The 16,307-nt window shown below is 43.9% G+C and overlaps 2 protein-coding genes across 3 annotated transcripts in view; one reads left to right on the top strand and one right to left on the bottom strand.

Moving 5' to 3' along the window:
* Fs(2)Ket (Importin subunit beta Fs(2)Ket) overlaps positions 1–7,845 on the bottom strand; it is a 68,598-nt gene extending 60,753 nt beyond the window's left edge. For both annotated transcript variants that reach the window (XM_077659069.1, XM_077659068.1), the window contains exons 1-3: positions 7,652–7,845; positions 6,865–6,923; positions 859–1,041 (exon numbers count right to left, since the gene is read on the bottom strand). In XM_077659069.1, the coding sequence (XP_077515195.1) occupies positions 859–1,041; positions 6,865–6,923; positions 7,652–7,700 (291 nt within the window). In that variant the 5' untranslated portion in view covers positions 7,701–7,845. The remainder of the gene's footprint in view (positions 1–858; positions 1,042–6,864; positions 6,924–7,651) is intronic.
* Positions 7,846–8,193: 348 nt separating this feature from the next.
* On the top strand, positions 8,194–10,724 carry Sec61beta (Sec61 translocon subunit beta). The gene is made up of 4 exons (XM_077659067.1): positions 8,194–8,303; positions 8,924–9,021; positions 9,985–10,083; positions 10,503–10,724. The coding sequence occupies exons 1-4, from the start codon at positions 8,301–8,303 to the stop codon at positions 10,588–10,590; spliced, it is 288 nt and encodes a 95-aa protein (XP_077515193.1). The 5' UTR covers positions 8,194–8,300; the 3' UTR covers positions 10,591–10,724.
* Positions 10,725–16,307: the final 5,583 nt, after the last annotated feature.

Raw genomic sequence — 16,307 nt, 5'->3', positions numbered from 1 at the left:
AAAGCAGATTTTGTCCATTCCCATCTGTTTAGTTTGGGCGTGTGGACGAAAGTGCCATGAGCAATGAACTGCAACACTTGGCGTGCATAAAGTTTTAACTCCCATGGTCACTCCCATGCCCCCACGAAAGGAAACTGACCATTAACAAAATAAAAGAGGTCCCCTTGGTGACAAAGGCTTTAAGGGGGGACATGGCTCTTTGAGAAGTAAAAAAAAGCTAAGAAATTATTTTTAAAATTGCCGAAATCAACAGCTAATATTCCTTTAATTCACCAGGTTTCCCATCTCGAGGATCAGTATTTTGTCCACAGGATCAATTTACAACATCACTGTGAGCTGAATTCCAAGCAAAAGCAACATTTTCTTAAAACATCCATTTCTGACTTCTTGCTAATTTGTGGCAGCAATACCTTGGCCTTCAAGGTAGGTAGAACCATAATTTTTATTGTGGCATATAATGTTAAGAACAGATTTTGGAATTTATGCTTTAAAATTTTGCGGTTCTGCTCTAGATCAAACAAAAGGGTACCCACATTTGGAACAGTGGACTTTTAATTGCTACAGCATCGCTAATATTTGTTACATCAAAAAAGTGCTCTTAACATTGTATTCCTTATGCTACCGAGTGCCTGGCCATACATCAGTATCATTTCGGTAGCGCGGTTATTTTTTCACTGTTTCTGCACATTATGAACTATTAACTTATCTTTGTAACTAACTCGTCTAATAAAAAAAACAAGATATTTGAAATCAGTGCAAGAAACTGAATATAAACAGCAAATTTCCTCGCATTTTGACAAAAATTAAAAAAAAAAAAGCTTTTCAGGGCCATGTAACCCCTTAAATAGTGCTACTCACATTATTTTTGATGTACATGCGCGCCTCCTGCGGAAAGGAGAGCCATCGCTGCTGGTACTGTGTCCTCAGCTCATTGTCTTTGGAGGTGAGACTGTTCTTGATCTGGAGGCCCGCAGCCATCCGAGCCACGGGGCTGTTGACAGCATTTTGAAGAACCTCTGAGAGGGATCGAAGGAACTCCGCCTGCAATAGAAAGGTGGGCCCTGTCTTACACTGCACTAAATAGCTATACAAAGGTTGCTCCCGTTGACTGCTAAAGGAGAACACAGGCTAATGATCGGGTGCAAGGATCACACATTTCCCTAGGGTGGTTTACTTTTCTTTTTTTCTGTTATGATGCGGTATCCCTTCATGGTCCAGTCACTTGTTGATCTTGGAATTTTGACACCTTGAGCATTTTACCAGTCATTTACACATAAGGTCATTAATTACTGGCAAAGTGCTTACAACTATTCTTGCAGAAGAAAATGATATCACTAAACACTTGGGGGCCTTCTTAACCACAATGAAGAAATGCAATAGTACTTCGGCTGTCTGCTATGGTGTCAACAATGAGTGTGAAATACTGTTCCTGTAATTTTCCAGCCAAAACTCCAGTTGGAACCAGTTCCATTGCCTTTATATGGCATGTATGAGTCATCACTTTCTAGAATGTTCCAGTACCTTCCACTGTATTACAGTACGGGATTACACTGACCCTGTCCACCCCCCTTAATCCATTTTCTGAGGTGCGCCTGCTCTCAAAATTTTTGGGGCCCTCTGGAATTCTTGGGGGTGGGCCAACTTCCAAATTTTGGGGACCCTCAGATTTTCGAATTTGGTAGCGCCTTATGATTGGTTCAGTGGTAGTCACATGAGATTGATGACGTCATGACCCTCTCAAGCACATTCCCAGATCGCGAGGACTCCTCATACCACTACTGGCACTGTGGTGCAGTGGTTAAGCAATGTGCCCCTGCCCCGGTAGGTGACTGCCCCGGTAGGTGACGCAAGGCTCATGAGGAGCGCCACAATTGGGCAAGTGGCAATGGTGGGCAGGTTGTGATCATGTCACAGGGTCAAGTGACATTTCTAGACCAATCAGGGAATTTCGTTATGAAGAAACCGGAAACTGCATGACGACAGTCTAAATGGCATCGCATTAACAAAATCCCACAAGGTAAATGATAGAGCTGAACAGCAAAAACGCAAATGGAAGTATATTTCTAGAAAGGCGGATTGCCATTCATGTTATCAGTGTTACGTTAGGTTGGGTAAGTGTTGGCACAGGTACGTAATCAAGTTCACCAGCAAATGATAGTGAATAATACACATTTTCATGGTGGCTCCCATGTGCACCATTTACTCCAGGGACTGCAACGTGCATTTCTGGGGTATATGCGGATACACCGCGGTTAACTCTCTCCCTGCTGCACCCATTAACAATGAATGTGAACACTTCCACGTAGTTCTTGAACTTAATGCATCATCTGCCTTGGGAGCTAGAAAAATAGCAAGTTCCTCTTTAGCTTGCCTTTTTTCCGCTCGGCGGATATTTTTTAACGGCTAGTGAAAACAGAAGCACAAAAGCTTAGACTGGCCACCTCAGCCAGCGTGGCACACGCCCTGAAAAGCGGCAAACTTCAGGATTCAGCTGTGTCCACTATTGATTTTGTCGACAATCTAGGTAGCAGTGACACTGAGGATGCTGCATCATTATCCAAACTTAGTTCAGAGCGCGAGGAAGACCCAATGAACCAGCTCAGAACATCAATAGCAACGGCTCAATTAGTTTCTTATATAGGCCAATTTTACTAGACTGGGGAGTTTTGGGACATTTTGAATGGGGCATTTTGTGCCGCCGTTCAAACTCAAAGATTTGAATAGGCATGATAAGGAAAGTTAAACGATGCGCCACTGCCTCGGCAGGTGTCTGTTTCAAACACAGCCACCGGTGGCGTTTGTGAGACCCATATTTCCCCTAGCAACCTCTCATGACCAATCATTAAGTTAACTACCACCAGCCATGGTGGGTAATTTGCTCACAATCCAGTTTGCAGGTTGTGATGATGTCATAAGATCAGGTGACCTAGGTGGCAGTTCGGCCACCTGCTTCTCTGGAAATTCTTCGGCGCGATTTTTTACTGAACGGGACTTTAAACATAATCACGTTAAAACTAGACCGACTAGAACTTCGATCTTCTCAGAACTATTTGCTATTAGATGGGCAGATATTTTGTATATTCTCTTAAAGTTTTTTCTTTTTGGATACAACCATATCTTTGCAAGTTCTGCTAAAACTTTAAATGTGATTTTGCAAATAAAATTTGACAAGAAAACATGAAACTCTTCAACGAAGCTCATTAACACGTGTTTGATTGGCTTTATCTTGATGTACTACATTAGATTTTAAACCTCATAGTTCTTGCACCATGAAAATTTAACGAAAACACACAAAACACTACCATTTCTCGCAAGGTAGGGGAAGAGGTGAGCTGCACAGTTGTCATCATGTAATCATACATTATTGTTGTTATTAGCGGACTACTTGGTCTTCGCCCACTAAAGTAGTAATGCTGTATATCCCTCATATCAATTCAGCACATCTAGAAAGACATCTTGATATACTTCATGTGAGTTGTTTCATATCCAGCATCCTGCCATCATTGAGTCACATGTTGCAGCTTCCCATTACGAGATGTGATAGGTTCAAGAAATGCCAAAAAACTTATTCGAGTGGCTCCAGGTTTTGCACTTCAGTAATGTGTTGAACACACAGTGACAATGGTAGCATGAACCAGTGGCAGTATATGGTCGAATTTTCGAAGAAATACTTTTCAAGTAACGGATGATGCAAGTACTGGAACGAAAGTATGCGGCCGCAGTACTAGAGACTTTTCCAAAGGCTTGACACTTTCCTCACAATGGCTCTAAATACTCGGCATAAGGTTTCAGACTGGGACATTTGGTAAGTGCCAGACACGAGCCTCAACCAACAGTGACGAACTATAAATTCTGAAGTGACCTGCAGCAAGCACAGCTACTTGCAACTGAGCCTTAGCCCAACGAACCATGGAATATCAATATGCACAGTTGGCTTCCCGTGTTCTGTGAGGCAAAATTTTGAGGATACAAAGTTTTTGTTTACCTGCAGCCTTAATTAAGCTAGCAACACAATTATTAAACATTAATTTTAGATCTAAAATGACTCCCAAGAAATTATACTCTTTTCACCGACAATCCATATAGAGAGATGGTGCCAAAAATCTCTCTGCAAGTGGGAGCAAAACCAAGCAGTCTTTTCAGGTGAAAAACAAATCCATTTCTTGCAGCCCAAGGTGCCATTTTGTTGACAGCTCGCAGCAGTTGGCACTTATAGGTAGTTAAAGGCAACCAACAAAACTTGCTTAACATTGTCAAAAGCAAACAATTGTGAAATGAACCAAGTATCACTTCAAAAATAGAGTTAACCATTACAAAAAAAATACTATCACCCTCGAAGCACTGCCTTGAGGACCTACATTTTCTTGAATAAAGTCATTTGACAGCGTGTTCCCAATCACTTGGAATGTTCTGTTCAATAGAGTCCCACACTTGAACATGCAGCCACTGATTCCTATGTCGCAAATTCGTGCTCGATATCACGCCTGCAACTATATCAAAGGATTTCTGTAGATGGCAAAAAATGAAATTAGAACTCAGAACTTTCCCACGAAGGAGGTGTTGGGAATTAGAATGTCATGCGTAACCAGGTGGCTTAGTGTGCATCTTTTTACGTTGAAGCCTCACTGATATGGGTTAAGGACTTTGAATCTGTCTAGAATGCACAAGTACACGGTTCACCAATACACGTTTTACATAAGCAGCTTGTAAGTAGTATGCTGTGATAACTTACTCGATCGAAGGAAGCTTCTCCCGACTTTAAATTTAAACATTAGAGCTATAACTAGTTTCCAGGCTTCAGCCATGTATCTTCTCACTGAGATTTTATTATAAGGAAGTATGAATGGAAGCACAAAAATGTGGGCTCCGAAGATTTTGAAGCACGTTCGAATGCATACTGCCAGAGCCAACCACTGCTCCCTCACATTTCTGGAAATTTGTTTTTAATCCAATAAGTGAAAATAACGAGCGGTCTCATTCTTGAAACCTAAGCAAGGAAATTGCTCCCACTCAATCTTGTTTCGAAATTTGCAAGCAGCACTCTGCAAGTATGATGGCCTATTCTAAAAGCTCTGTTTCTTCGTTATCAGTAAGTACGAGCACAACAATTTCAGTTCATTTTGCTTGACTGTTCCCATTCTAATTTATCCGGAACAAAATATTAATTTTTGGTACATATTTTTCCCATGACGTTCGTTTTATGTGTCATATGGAATAATGTGCCTCCATTCTGGTTTTGAGATTTTTCCACAGCAGGGTGCTAAAAAATATCCACCATTTTGTGCTTTACAAGCATTATTCATTTTAAATATTCCAACATCCTGCATGACATACACAGTATACATTCCTATGCTGGTCAAAAGTTATGGGAATCCCCCAAGGTGGGTATTTACTATCTTGTTACATGCTTATACTACATTAATTACTGTGGCAGTCAACAGCTCATTTGCGTTTTGAACTGATAAGCTTTCACATTCCACAACAGTAAGGGCTGCTTTCAATGGGGAAAAAGACAAAGGGGGGAGGGGGGGGGGGGGGGGGGGGCAGAAGCACTAAACTGTAGGTGGAGCTTTAGACGCAATTATTATTGAAAAACAATCACTTCCATGTGGATTTTGGAAAATAAGCAATACAAAACCCAATTTAACACCCCCCAAAAAATGACATACATTGGTGAATGCACATTTTTCGTGTTCAGCCACAAAAGAATGTTCTTTCCACACCATTTGAAAAGATCAAAGTAAATTAAATCTAGTGCTTTCCTTCATGAACCTGTTTTATTTGCTCCCCAAAGAGGATTATGTACAGTAACACCAAGCAGTACTTGCTCAAAAGATGGCATCTATGTGCAACATCTTCGGATGCACTCATTATATTGGCAGAGCCTTTGACATAATTAATGTTAGTGCATGCATAATCTTAGCAAATCAGTTGCAAAGAATTAGCATGGAGCTGGGATCATATATTGGCTAGCACTGCATTACCCAGAGCACAGCAAGCAGATTTTCATAACAGGAGTGCCTGCATAGTCAATAAGAGAACTGCAAGCAACAATCATACTAGGAGAAATAAAGATTCAGGAAAATTCACTTCATGCTATGTCCTAAAGACTTTCTTGTACCAACATGGGAGCTAAGATAACTGCTCAAACATTAATATTTTTTTTCTTATATGTGGCATGAAAATAAAATGAAAACAAAATGCTGCCTTTATTATGCAAACATTTATCATCAATGCACCTGTCTTGTGCACCTGCTGTTTGCCACACCGATTACTGCAGCTAGCAAAGAGAGGAGCACTTTTAAAAAAGATGCTATGATTCTGAACTGAACCTTCCTGCATCTGCACTACAGCAGCAGATGAACCAAATATGCTTTCAGCAGTCCTATCAACTTCATGCTATTCAAAATCACTAAAGAAGGAATGACTGCCAGGCACCTCTCGTTACGAAGTACACAGACACCAATGACTGCCATTATGTAACCACTGTGTGAACTAGCCATTAATAAATTTCCTGTTCTACATGTCCAAGAAAACGACGCTGGGCGCAGGAGCAACCAGTTACACTGTTGACAGAGTCCGTACGCAGGAATCTATCTTAGCGTGTTTAGCCCTCTTTTTGGCTGAAACCATTTGATCAGCTGGCATGCTCAAGAGCGGTCTGGCACCACATTATGAAGTGAAACTCGGCACCGTGTTTGAGCACCTCGAACAGTGACCGACCGGGGTGCGCGGTCTGTTCAGGACTGATATGCCAGGCGTCCGGCAGTGACCACAACGTGACGTCCCGGCAACCGCGCCATGCAAGACAGACAAAGCGCGATAGCCGCAAAGAAGTGCCGGATGAGTCACGTCCTCACTCACCAGATTGGTCTGGGCGGCCTGCTCCAGGTACCTCTGCGCCGCCTCCAATTCATTTTTGTCTGCAAGAGCAGGCCAGGGGAACCGAATGAACCGCCGGTCAAGTGACCCACTGTCATGCCCGTGCGCGCCAAAGCGAGACGACCGATCAACGGCAGCCGCGGAACGGATGTCAGGAACGTTTTAATTTGCACCGTTTTTATGAGTACCGCCAGTGAGCCGTCGTGCGATCAGCGATGGCCCTAATGCAAGTCGCGCGATGCTGGCTGCACTGAAACATCGCGCATAACAGCGGTGACGCAGTGGGTTCGATGACTGAAGAATGTTCGGGTGGCACCGGCGACGCGCGCGCGCGCGCGGTTCTCGATTACGATAACACCTCTCGCCGGCGGCGTCTCCGAGAACGACGCCCAGACACCCGGCGTAGCCGCGTCGTGTCAAATCCACACACTGGGCACGTTCAAACGAACGCTGCCAATGTTATGCGCGCGTACACGCGGTACTCCTTTATGTGCAGATTATTGGCGAATAGGCCGACACTCGAATATGCGCCGTCGTTAGCTTGTTTTCCCAGACATTAGCGTATAAGCACAGACCGCAGTCTAAGAGTAGGCAACCTACTACACTTAAACGCATCCTACGCAGATTACTCAATTACCAGCTGAGTCGCTCAAAGAGCACAATAATTCAAATGCTATCAGACAGCTCGGCGGCAAGGCTTAGCGTGAGGGGGATTCGTAAAACCATGAATGGCTGGCCGGGAGCTCTCGCCATGCCTTTGAAACGTTACCTGGTGAGACTGTTTTCTCTAGAATGGTGGTTAGATCCATCGTGGTCATCCAGGCCGTCAAGCGACGGTAGATGAAAGAAACCTACACGTCTCAAAAAAGAATCTTTTCTCTACTGCAAACTTTCATTACCGGCGAGCGCGAAGCACATGGATGTGCGCAAAAGGGTAGTGCGCACGCTGAAGGAGCGCTTCTCTTCGAAGGCCACCGCTGATTGGTGCAGTTGGCAAACCTCCGCGTACGAAACAGTGGAATTCCAATGATATCAAAGTTATTTCCCTATGTGTGTTAACAAACGTGTGTAAAAGCAATGTAGGCAGCATACATTTTTAAATTAAAGTTTTAACTATATTGCGTTTTATAATTTACTTTACGATCACCAACATATAGTGTCATTTCTGCTTTTTATACAATTTAAATAATTTGTGTTAATTCAATTTAGTACTGCTTACGTTTTTAAATAACGTTGCTTTTATATTACAAAATACCAATGTCGAAACATTTTTATTTAGCAGCTACTGTCACCTAGTAGAATACAACAATTTTTTTATCAATACGGCCAGGCCTTGCTAGGTCGTGGGCCAACGACGTGTTCGCTACAGACGTGACGTTGTCCTCTTCAGTTGTGGAGCTCGCACAGCAACTGCAGCAATGGTGAGGGTCTGCTTGCCTTTTGTCTTAGTCCTTGCTTTGCAGTTCTTAAATTTAAATAAAGGCTTCCTGAGACTAACACAGAGAAGGGGTTAGAGGACCTTCGAATTGACTTCAGTGACGACAATTTCCTTTCGTTGCCTTAAAGATTGAACTTCTGACCCCTTCACGGTTAAACTTGGTATTGACGGTAGCATGTCAACATAGTTGCTAGTTGCCGATTTGTGACGTTGGACTGAAGCTAATATGCGGTGTTTTCGTTGATTTAGCGTTGCTCCTAGCTCGTTCGCCGGACATTCTTTAGCGTGAGGTTGTTTCTCTGTTACCTGTCTGGCTAGCATAGCTGCCGAGATTTCCGAGTCGTGTGCATACACGATCAGTTATGTATGTCTGTAATATCTGTGATGTCGTTATGTCTGTGATTAAAAGCTCGTCCAGGAGAAAAGAAACGCGGGTGGTGGTAGGGGAACATGCGTAATGCATGCACCATACTGGACACTGAGTGCTTGTCATCACAACGTCGCTACGTGCGACCCATTTCGTCGCCTTAGCATAAGTTCTTCGTTATTAATGTGGTAGATTATATCCTTTTGTATTTGTTTTCTGACTGACTCCACTTTCAGCCGGCATCACCAAGCTCTACAAACGTCGGGGCTGGAGGCAGGTCACCGAAGACGGTGGCAGCGCCACGCTCCTCTGGAGGCGCGACTGTTAAGCAGAGGTACCACGACCTATTTTGCTCCTGTTTCACTTCTCCTGTTTCTTCCTACATTTACTTGTTCATTGCTTCATACACTGTGAGCATCAACTCGCTTGCGAGCCTAAGTGATGTCTGCTTAGCTAGTTTCGAGGCACATTCACTGTAAAAGCTGCTTGTTGAATATTGGACTAATCGTGTTAATCTGTTAGCAATGCGATAAGCGGAAACATATACACCTTTTGGCCCCGTAACGGACCTTCTTTTTCTTAGCAAATGGTACCCAAATGATGATGTAGTGGCCATACACTACAAGTGGGCACCAGCCGAAAGTACCCGTGCTGCCATATTTCGCAAACCGAAAGAAAAATGTACGAGCCTTACTCGCCTTAATTCAGACATTGCCAGAAAACACAAAAGCTCTTTTCTTCATTGATCCTTTGTTACTATTGCTCCCCCCCCCCCCCCCCCACCTTCCTTTCCCTCTCCTTGTCCTTTTTTCCCGCTAGTCGCAGCTCACGTGCTTCAGGTTTGGTTGGCAGATGCCGTGGCTAGCAAAATCTTTTCCTTCCATTTTTATTTTATTAATTAATAGCCACTAACAACTCTACTCTTCATGGGCCAGAAATGACAGTAGGCTTGTGGCGAGTCTGGCTTGTCAAAGTCTGCCACGCAGTTAACTAAGCATTCGGTAATTAAAAATATTGTGCTTTAGACAAGGTAAGGAGTACCATCTTGCGTAATCTTAGTGACGTTTTTATGATGATGTAGAATTCGCAGAAGGCACATTATGAAGGGAACAAGCCTTTGAAACGCGCAGGAAATAGTTCAAGCTTCCTTTACAGTCTCGTGGCTTCGTATCTCTGCAGGCAGCATTATTGACTCCGCTGTCAGAATTGCACAAATGATCATGATAGGTGGGAAACATATGGCAGACTTGCAGTCCATTTAATCTGTGCCTGACCGGTTGATATGTTTCTACACCAGGAAAACCACCTCAGCGAGCAGTGGCAGGACACGTACCCCAGGGGCAGCTGGTGGTGGAATGTGGAAGTTTTACACAGATGACTCTCCAGGAATCAAAGTGTGAGTGCTTTCTCTCTTGATAATGTGCGAAGAGAGGCTGAGATGTTTTAAGATCATTTGTCAATAATTTGATGACACTGGCATAACGTGGGTGGCCTGAAACTTTGGAAACCGTTGGGCAAAGCTAGATGTCTTCTTGCATAAAAAATTTGTGTATTGCAGTGTGCTCAACATACCATGTACACAGCCACATGGACATGACAACTAAGCGGTCTGATCATTTCAGTGAACTCTGAAGTGATCGCTTTTTTTTTTCGCCTTTTCCTAACTATATGTATATCAATGCAAACTACTGGACATCCATGCCTATAGCCATTGCTGTACAGGTTTCCGTGTTATAACTCCTGTACAACATAGAGCTCATTTTTCTTATGTGCATGTTGTAGTATGTTCATGCAGTATTCCATTCTTTCACACAGGGGTCCTGTGCCAGTGCTGGTGATGAGCCTGTTGTTCATTGCCTCTGTGTTCATGCTCCACATCTGGGGGAAGTACACAAGATCGTGAACAAAGCTGGCCACAACGCACACACACCTGCAACTTCTCTCTGCCCCCTTGGGACCACTGTCTTGACCGCTGCTCCGTCATCATCAGGCAAAGACAGACTCTGTACATTGAACCAATACACATGTGAAGGTTTCCCCCAGTTGTATGGTCACTTGTGTTACCCCAAGCCCCCCTCCCTTTTTTTTCTTCTTTTTGTGTATCGGTGAGTGCATGAGTGCTGGCTCTGCTTGCAGCTGCGTGTGAACTGGCTGTTGCTTCATATTGTTGTAGTTTGGGCATTCAATGCTTTAAATGGCAAATTATTGGTTTCGGGCCCTTTCTTGCATTGAAGTGGGATGCCAGCGAGTTTGTCTACTGTGAGACACTATATGTCATCATGTGACTTTCTCATGGTCATGTTGGCGTTTGACCTCAAGCGAGCGGTGGTCGCTTCATGAGGCGCCATTTTCTTACAGCAGCCAGTTTCACTGTATGGATAAGCTGCTGGCTGTTTCCTCGGGGGTGTAGTTTATAAAAAATGAAATAAAGACATGAAGAATAGCTTTTTTGATTTGTACACACCACTAGTGCCTGAAACTATTGCAACTTGCCGTGGCAATATATTTACCTTTATATTGTCACGTGGGGCTGGAAATTCTGCAACCGCTGCAAGCTTATCAGGGTCAAACTTCACGCTGGCGGCGCAAACGACATGGCCAAGAAATTTCAGCTCTTGGTAACCAAAGTGGCATTTTTGGGGCTTCAATGTCAGGTTAGCTGAACAAAGGGCTTCAAGGACCATCCGCAGGCATTCAAGATGTTGACTAAACTTGTCAGCGAAAGCCACCACGTTGTCGAGATAGACTAGGTAGCACTGCCATTTAAGACTGGCGAGCACAGTACGTCCTTCAGGAGCGGCAACTGCGAACTTCAATGTCTTTTTGCCTGAGCGCCACCTGGCAATGTTAAGCGTGCACCCCAGCACTCTGGAACAAGCATTGTCAATTGTTCCTTATTGTTTGTTTACATTTGCAATTTTAGTGCGTCAGCATTAGAAGCCCAATCTTAAAGAAAAGACCGCATCTTGCACAGCGGGTACACTTGCCAACTGCCACCAAGCACATGACAATGTGCAGAGGGAAACCCCACTCTCCACTTGTAGGGTAGAGGCCGGTAAATGGCGGTCACAAGAACCTAAAACAAAAAGTCTAATAAAGGAAAATGTATAAGATATGAAGAGAAAAAGTATGAGAACCAAGGAGCTGCCATAATTTTTTGCTGCACAGAGTTGAATATGTGGCATCCTTCATAGAAAGGGGTCTCTTGTAACTAGAAATGTTCGGCCAAGATTAGTGAAGTGAGAAGAAATTGCATTCACTTTTTAGCAGCAGCAACATGTTTTCACTCACTGTAAATGATGCATCTTTTTTTACACCTGCATCAATAGACAGAGGACGTCAAATCCTTTGCAGAGGTACACGGGAATTGGTACAAAATAGACTTCCACTGTGTGCTTCAATATTCACTGCGGAATGTTACGCTATCTGTGTAGCCGTAGAAAAAATAGTAAATGAGAACCTCACCAACAGTATTATTTACTCAGACTCGCTAAGTGTGCTTACAGCCATTCATTCCAGAAATGCAAGAACTCCGCTGCTTGGGGACCTTATACACATTACAACAGCCATAGCAAAAGAACAAAACATTAGACTCTGTTGGGTACCAAGTCACGTCGGCATAAAGGGCAATGAAAGAGCAGATTTGTGCGCTGCTCAAGCTTGTGGCAAGCAAATAAAGAATGCAAATGTGCCCTATAAAGATTGCATGAAATTACTGCAATGTAAGGCAAGGAAAATTTGGCAGTCCTCTTGGGACAGCGAATTAAATAACAAGCTACACCTAATAAAACCAGTGCTCGATGAATGGAAGTCATGTGTGCATCAGAAACGTTTCAACGAAGTCATTATCTGTCACCTCCGTATAGGCCACACACACATTGCTCATAACTTCCTGCTAACAAAAGAAGACAAACCAGTTTGTTCGTGTGGAGATGAACTTACAGTCAGTCACATTTTAATTTCATGTTCTAAACTAGAAAAGCTACGGAAAAAGTGCTTCTCTCCGTTTTATAACCAACGCATCCCTTTTCATCCATCACTGATTTTAGGTGAAAATGCAATTGTGGACATGTCCTGTGTTTTTAGATTTTTAACAGAAGCTGGTGTTCTTAAAGATATGTAAAACATGACCCAGTACTTTGCCTGATGCACCTCAGCCACTTTTGCATTCTAGAAAAAAGGGCTGAGGTTTTTTATTTTGATTGGTTGGGGGCCTCCAGTCCTTGCCCAGCCAAGGACGGCTGATGAGGGTAACCAGCCTCCTTTGAAACCTTTAATATCTTGTTTTACACCCCCATATTTTTTATACCTTTGTAAAATTATACAGAAAACAATTTCTTATACCTTGATCTAGCACATGATAGCCTTAGTCGCTTATGCGCCATTAAACTCAACTCAACGTGAAATCCGTTATTTTTTCCCCTTGCTTTTTAATGGAAGTTCAGGTATACTTTGCGTTGTAACTTTTCTTAAGAATGAGAGGAAATTAGTGTTCTCAATAAGGAGCATTGATGCATTATCTTGGAGGTGCTGACAGTGTGGAAAAGTTCAGTAATTGTTGCTTACCTTCCTTTTACTCTCCTTCTGACTGGAGCTTTCATTATGCTTTAATATGTGCAAATATTTCATTGTTCAAAGCCGGAACTATAAACTTTCATAAATTATGACGAGCTAGCATATATGAAGGAACTGACAAGTTCTACAGGACATAGGTGTAAGCAATCAGTTTTCTTTATTGAATGGACAGCTTGGGAATTCTCTCGCCCTCGATCGGTGTTTCATAAAAATAAAATAATTTAATGCCAAAACATGTCGTGGGGCAACGTCAACACTGCTGAGGGTTAGTTACAGAAAAGTTAAAAAGGTGCAGAGTTAGGGACTGGAACAAGCAAGAATCAAAATTGTTGCTGAAATTATTTCTGCATACAGTAACCAAAGCTCTAGGTGCAAAGGAGAAAAATACTACAAACCAAATGCACATTATTTAATTACATACCATATTGCCATCAGCTTGCAGCATTACAACTTCGAACCATACCTCTTGTTTAGCTGCAGCTATTTTGCAGACTTCCACAAAACCTACCTCAAAGTGTGAGCTCTTCTGTGGCCTTCTTAAAATATCACCAGCAAGCAGATAATGGACGGTTACATTTCAGAATGCTGCATGTGAATGTGCCCACCTGCTATATCATTCCCAGATGGATCAATCCTCCAGTATTTCCCAATATAAAAGGTTACAGCAGTGTATTTGCATCATAGAAGTTTGATTTATTGGTTTATAGTGTTTAATGTCCCAAACTGACTCAGGCTATGAGGGATGCTGTAGTGATAGGCTTCGGAAATTTCGACCTCCTGGGGTTCTTTAACGTGCACTGACATCACACAGTACACATGCCTCTAGAATTACGCGAATTTGGACCACAAACAAGGCAGCTATCGTATTTACTAGCGTAATTTGTGCACCCCCAACTTTAACTTTTGGACGCATATTTCGCGCTCCCTGCTCCGCAGGCACACCATAATGCACGCGGGTGCGCGCTGGGCAGGCTTGGGAAGATCGGCGCAGCTTTGAAAGGTGAGTGAGTGGTGTCCAAAAAAGTCAGGGGTTAGTTTGTAAATTGGTTCCGGCTGCGAGAGCAAACTTCTGGTAACCTTCAGTATGTGCGCGGGTGCGCCGCGGGAGAATCCGAAACGACCAAACCGTTGGCTATTGGTAACCTTCAGCGTGTGCGTCGCTCTATAATTCGAAACTACCAAACCGTTGGCTATTGGTAACTTTGTGCGTCACGCCAGAATACGAAACTTCCGAACCGTTGACTATTGGTAACCTTCAGCGGGTGCGTCGCGCCAGAATCCGAAACTACCGAACCGTTGGCTATTCTGATTGCCGCTACTCAGGCGGGCCGCATGTGAGTGGGCCGTTTTATCGCCTGGTACTTCCATTTGCCTCTGACTGCTGGCTTTGCGATTTTATTTATTGCTTTGAGCTGCGCTCGAGCCGTTATGCCATCACGCGGCGAGCTACAAAACGTGGGTCTGGGGCGGGCGCAGGTGCTGAGGCGAGGGGACATTCCATATAGGATACAACTTTAAAAAATTGGCGGTGGTTTAGTTCTGGTTAAACCTGGAGTGACGCGATAGCTACAGCTGGCTGAGTGCAACTTGGTCACGTGATCAGCCACGGCGCCGCGCCGCCGGCAGCTGGTCCGAACCACGTGACAGCGGGGTGGCGCGCGGCCACGCAGAAGGCTCGAAATGCTAGCGTAGTGTAGCTATCGGTACAGAAAAACAGTGAACACTGGGCCACGATCCGCGGCGTACTGTATTACTCTGCTAGCCAGTCACAAACGTAAACGAAATCAGCTGTTTAATGTTTGACTTTATTAAACAAGCCAGGTATCAAAATTCTAAAGCTTATAACTCTCTCGCGATTAGCTTCTTGTTTCGGTGATCAAATAAGTTTAAACAACGTACTACTTTTTAGTCGTGGAGGATTTCTGTGCGCCGGTCCTAAATGTTGGCAGAGCTTCACTGCAGACTTAAGTTTTATCCTACTATAGGAGTCAAGTTTTGTTTTGGCCAGTGAGTTGCGAGTGTGTGGGGTCGCAGCAATGCACCGTATACATTGCGCGTGATGACCTTTGTAGAGTTTTTAGGACGGGTTTGCGAAATCTCGGCGTAATTTACCATTCAAAGTGCAGTGTAGATTCTCTACCCATGGCAAGTATGGAAGCACCTATGGCGAAGAACGTGCACACATTCCAGTTGAGTCTTAGTAAGGGTTGCACACAGTCCTCATTTCGTTGAATGTTTGAAGTAGCTCCTGTCTGCTAGCTTTGACTGTGCACAACAGGGAAATTGTAATGGCAGTGCTGCAACTATTCGCATCCTGACGCAGCGATAAAACCTCAGACTTGAGATTCTATGATGAAAAGTCGATATTGGTCCTTATTTGACCGAGGCATATGGAAGGGAGCCGTTACAAAAAAAAATGGTTATGCTGTGCTGTATAATGCAGCATGCTCACTGCCAGTTGACATTCCACCCGTTTGAATTGGTCGATGTATACTAAGACGAGATCACACTGCCGCAAGATGTTCGTGATCACAAACACCATTTTGACCACGTAGATGGCACACACGGTTGGGCTGTCGTTCAGCTGCACGCTGCAGACTTTCACCTCAAAGGGTTTAAGGGCCATGCTTACCTCTGGATAAGTACCAGCCACCTCAACTGCGCACATCCCTCCACACTAGCCTCGGCAGTGTTTGCAATCACCACTGCTTCACCCTTGTCGGCGCAAGGGTTCGCTGGTACTAGCTATTGGAGGTTAAAGAAATGCCCCAGGAGATCACGTCATAGAACTCTCCCTTTGGCCGCGGTGGCCGCCATCTTGGAGTACATGGAGAACGTCGGAAGGCAGCGTGCCGTGTCTAATCGGCTTATCGCCACCTACTTCAGACTACCACTAATGCTGCGCGCTGTACACCAGAATTGCGCCTGTCGCGCGAAGTGAATGCCCCATACGTGCAAAGCCAGGTGCACGTCGGATATTTTTTGTATGCTACAATGCATTCTTGGCGAGAAATCAGTTTCGTAGTGCGTGTCTTGAGCAAGCGA

This window comes from Amblyomma americanum, chromosome 3 (genome assembly GCF_052857255.1).
Source record: "Amblyomma americanum isolate KBUSLIRL-KWMA chromosome 3, ASM5285725v1, whole genome shotgun sequence".
NCBI lineage: Eukaryota > Metazoa > Arthropoda > Arachnida > Ixodida > Ixodidae > Amblyomma > Amblyomma americanum.
The sequence above is the reverse complement of the archived record's forward strand: the minus strand, read 5'-3'. Positions and strand labels throughout refer to the sequence as shown.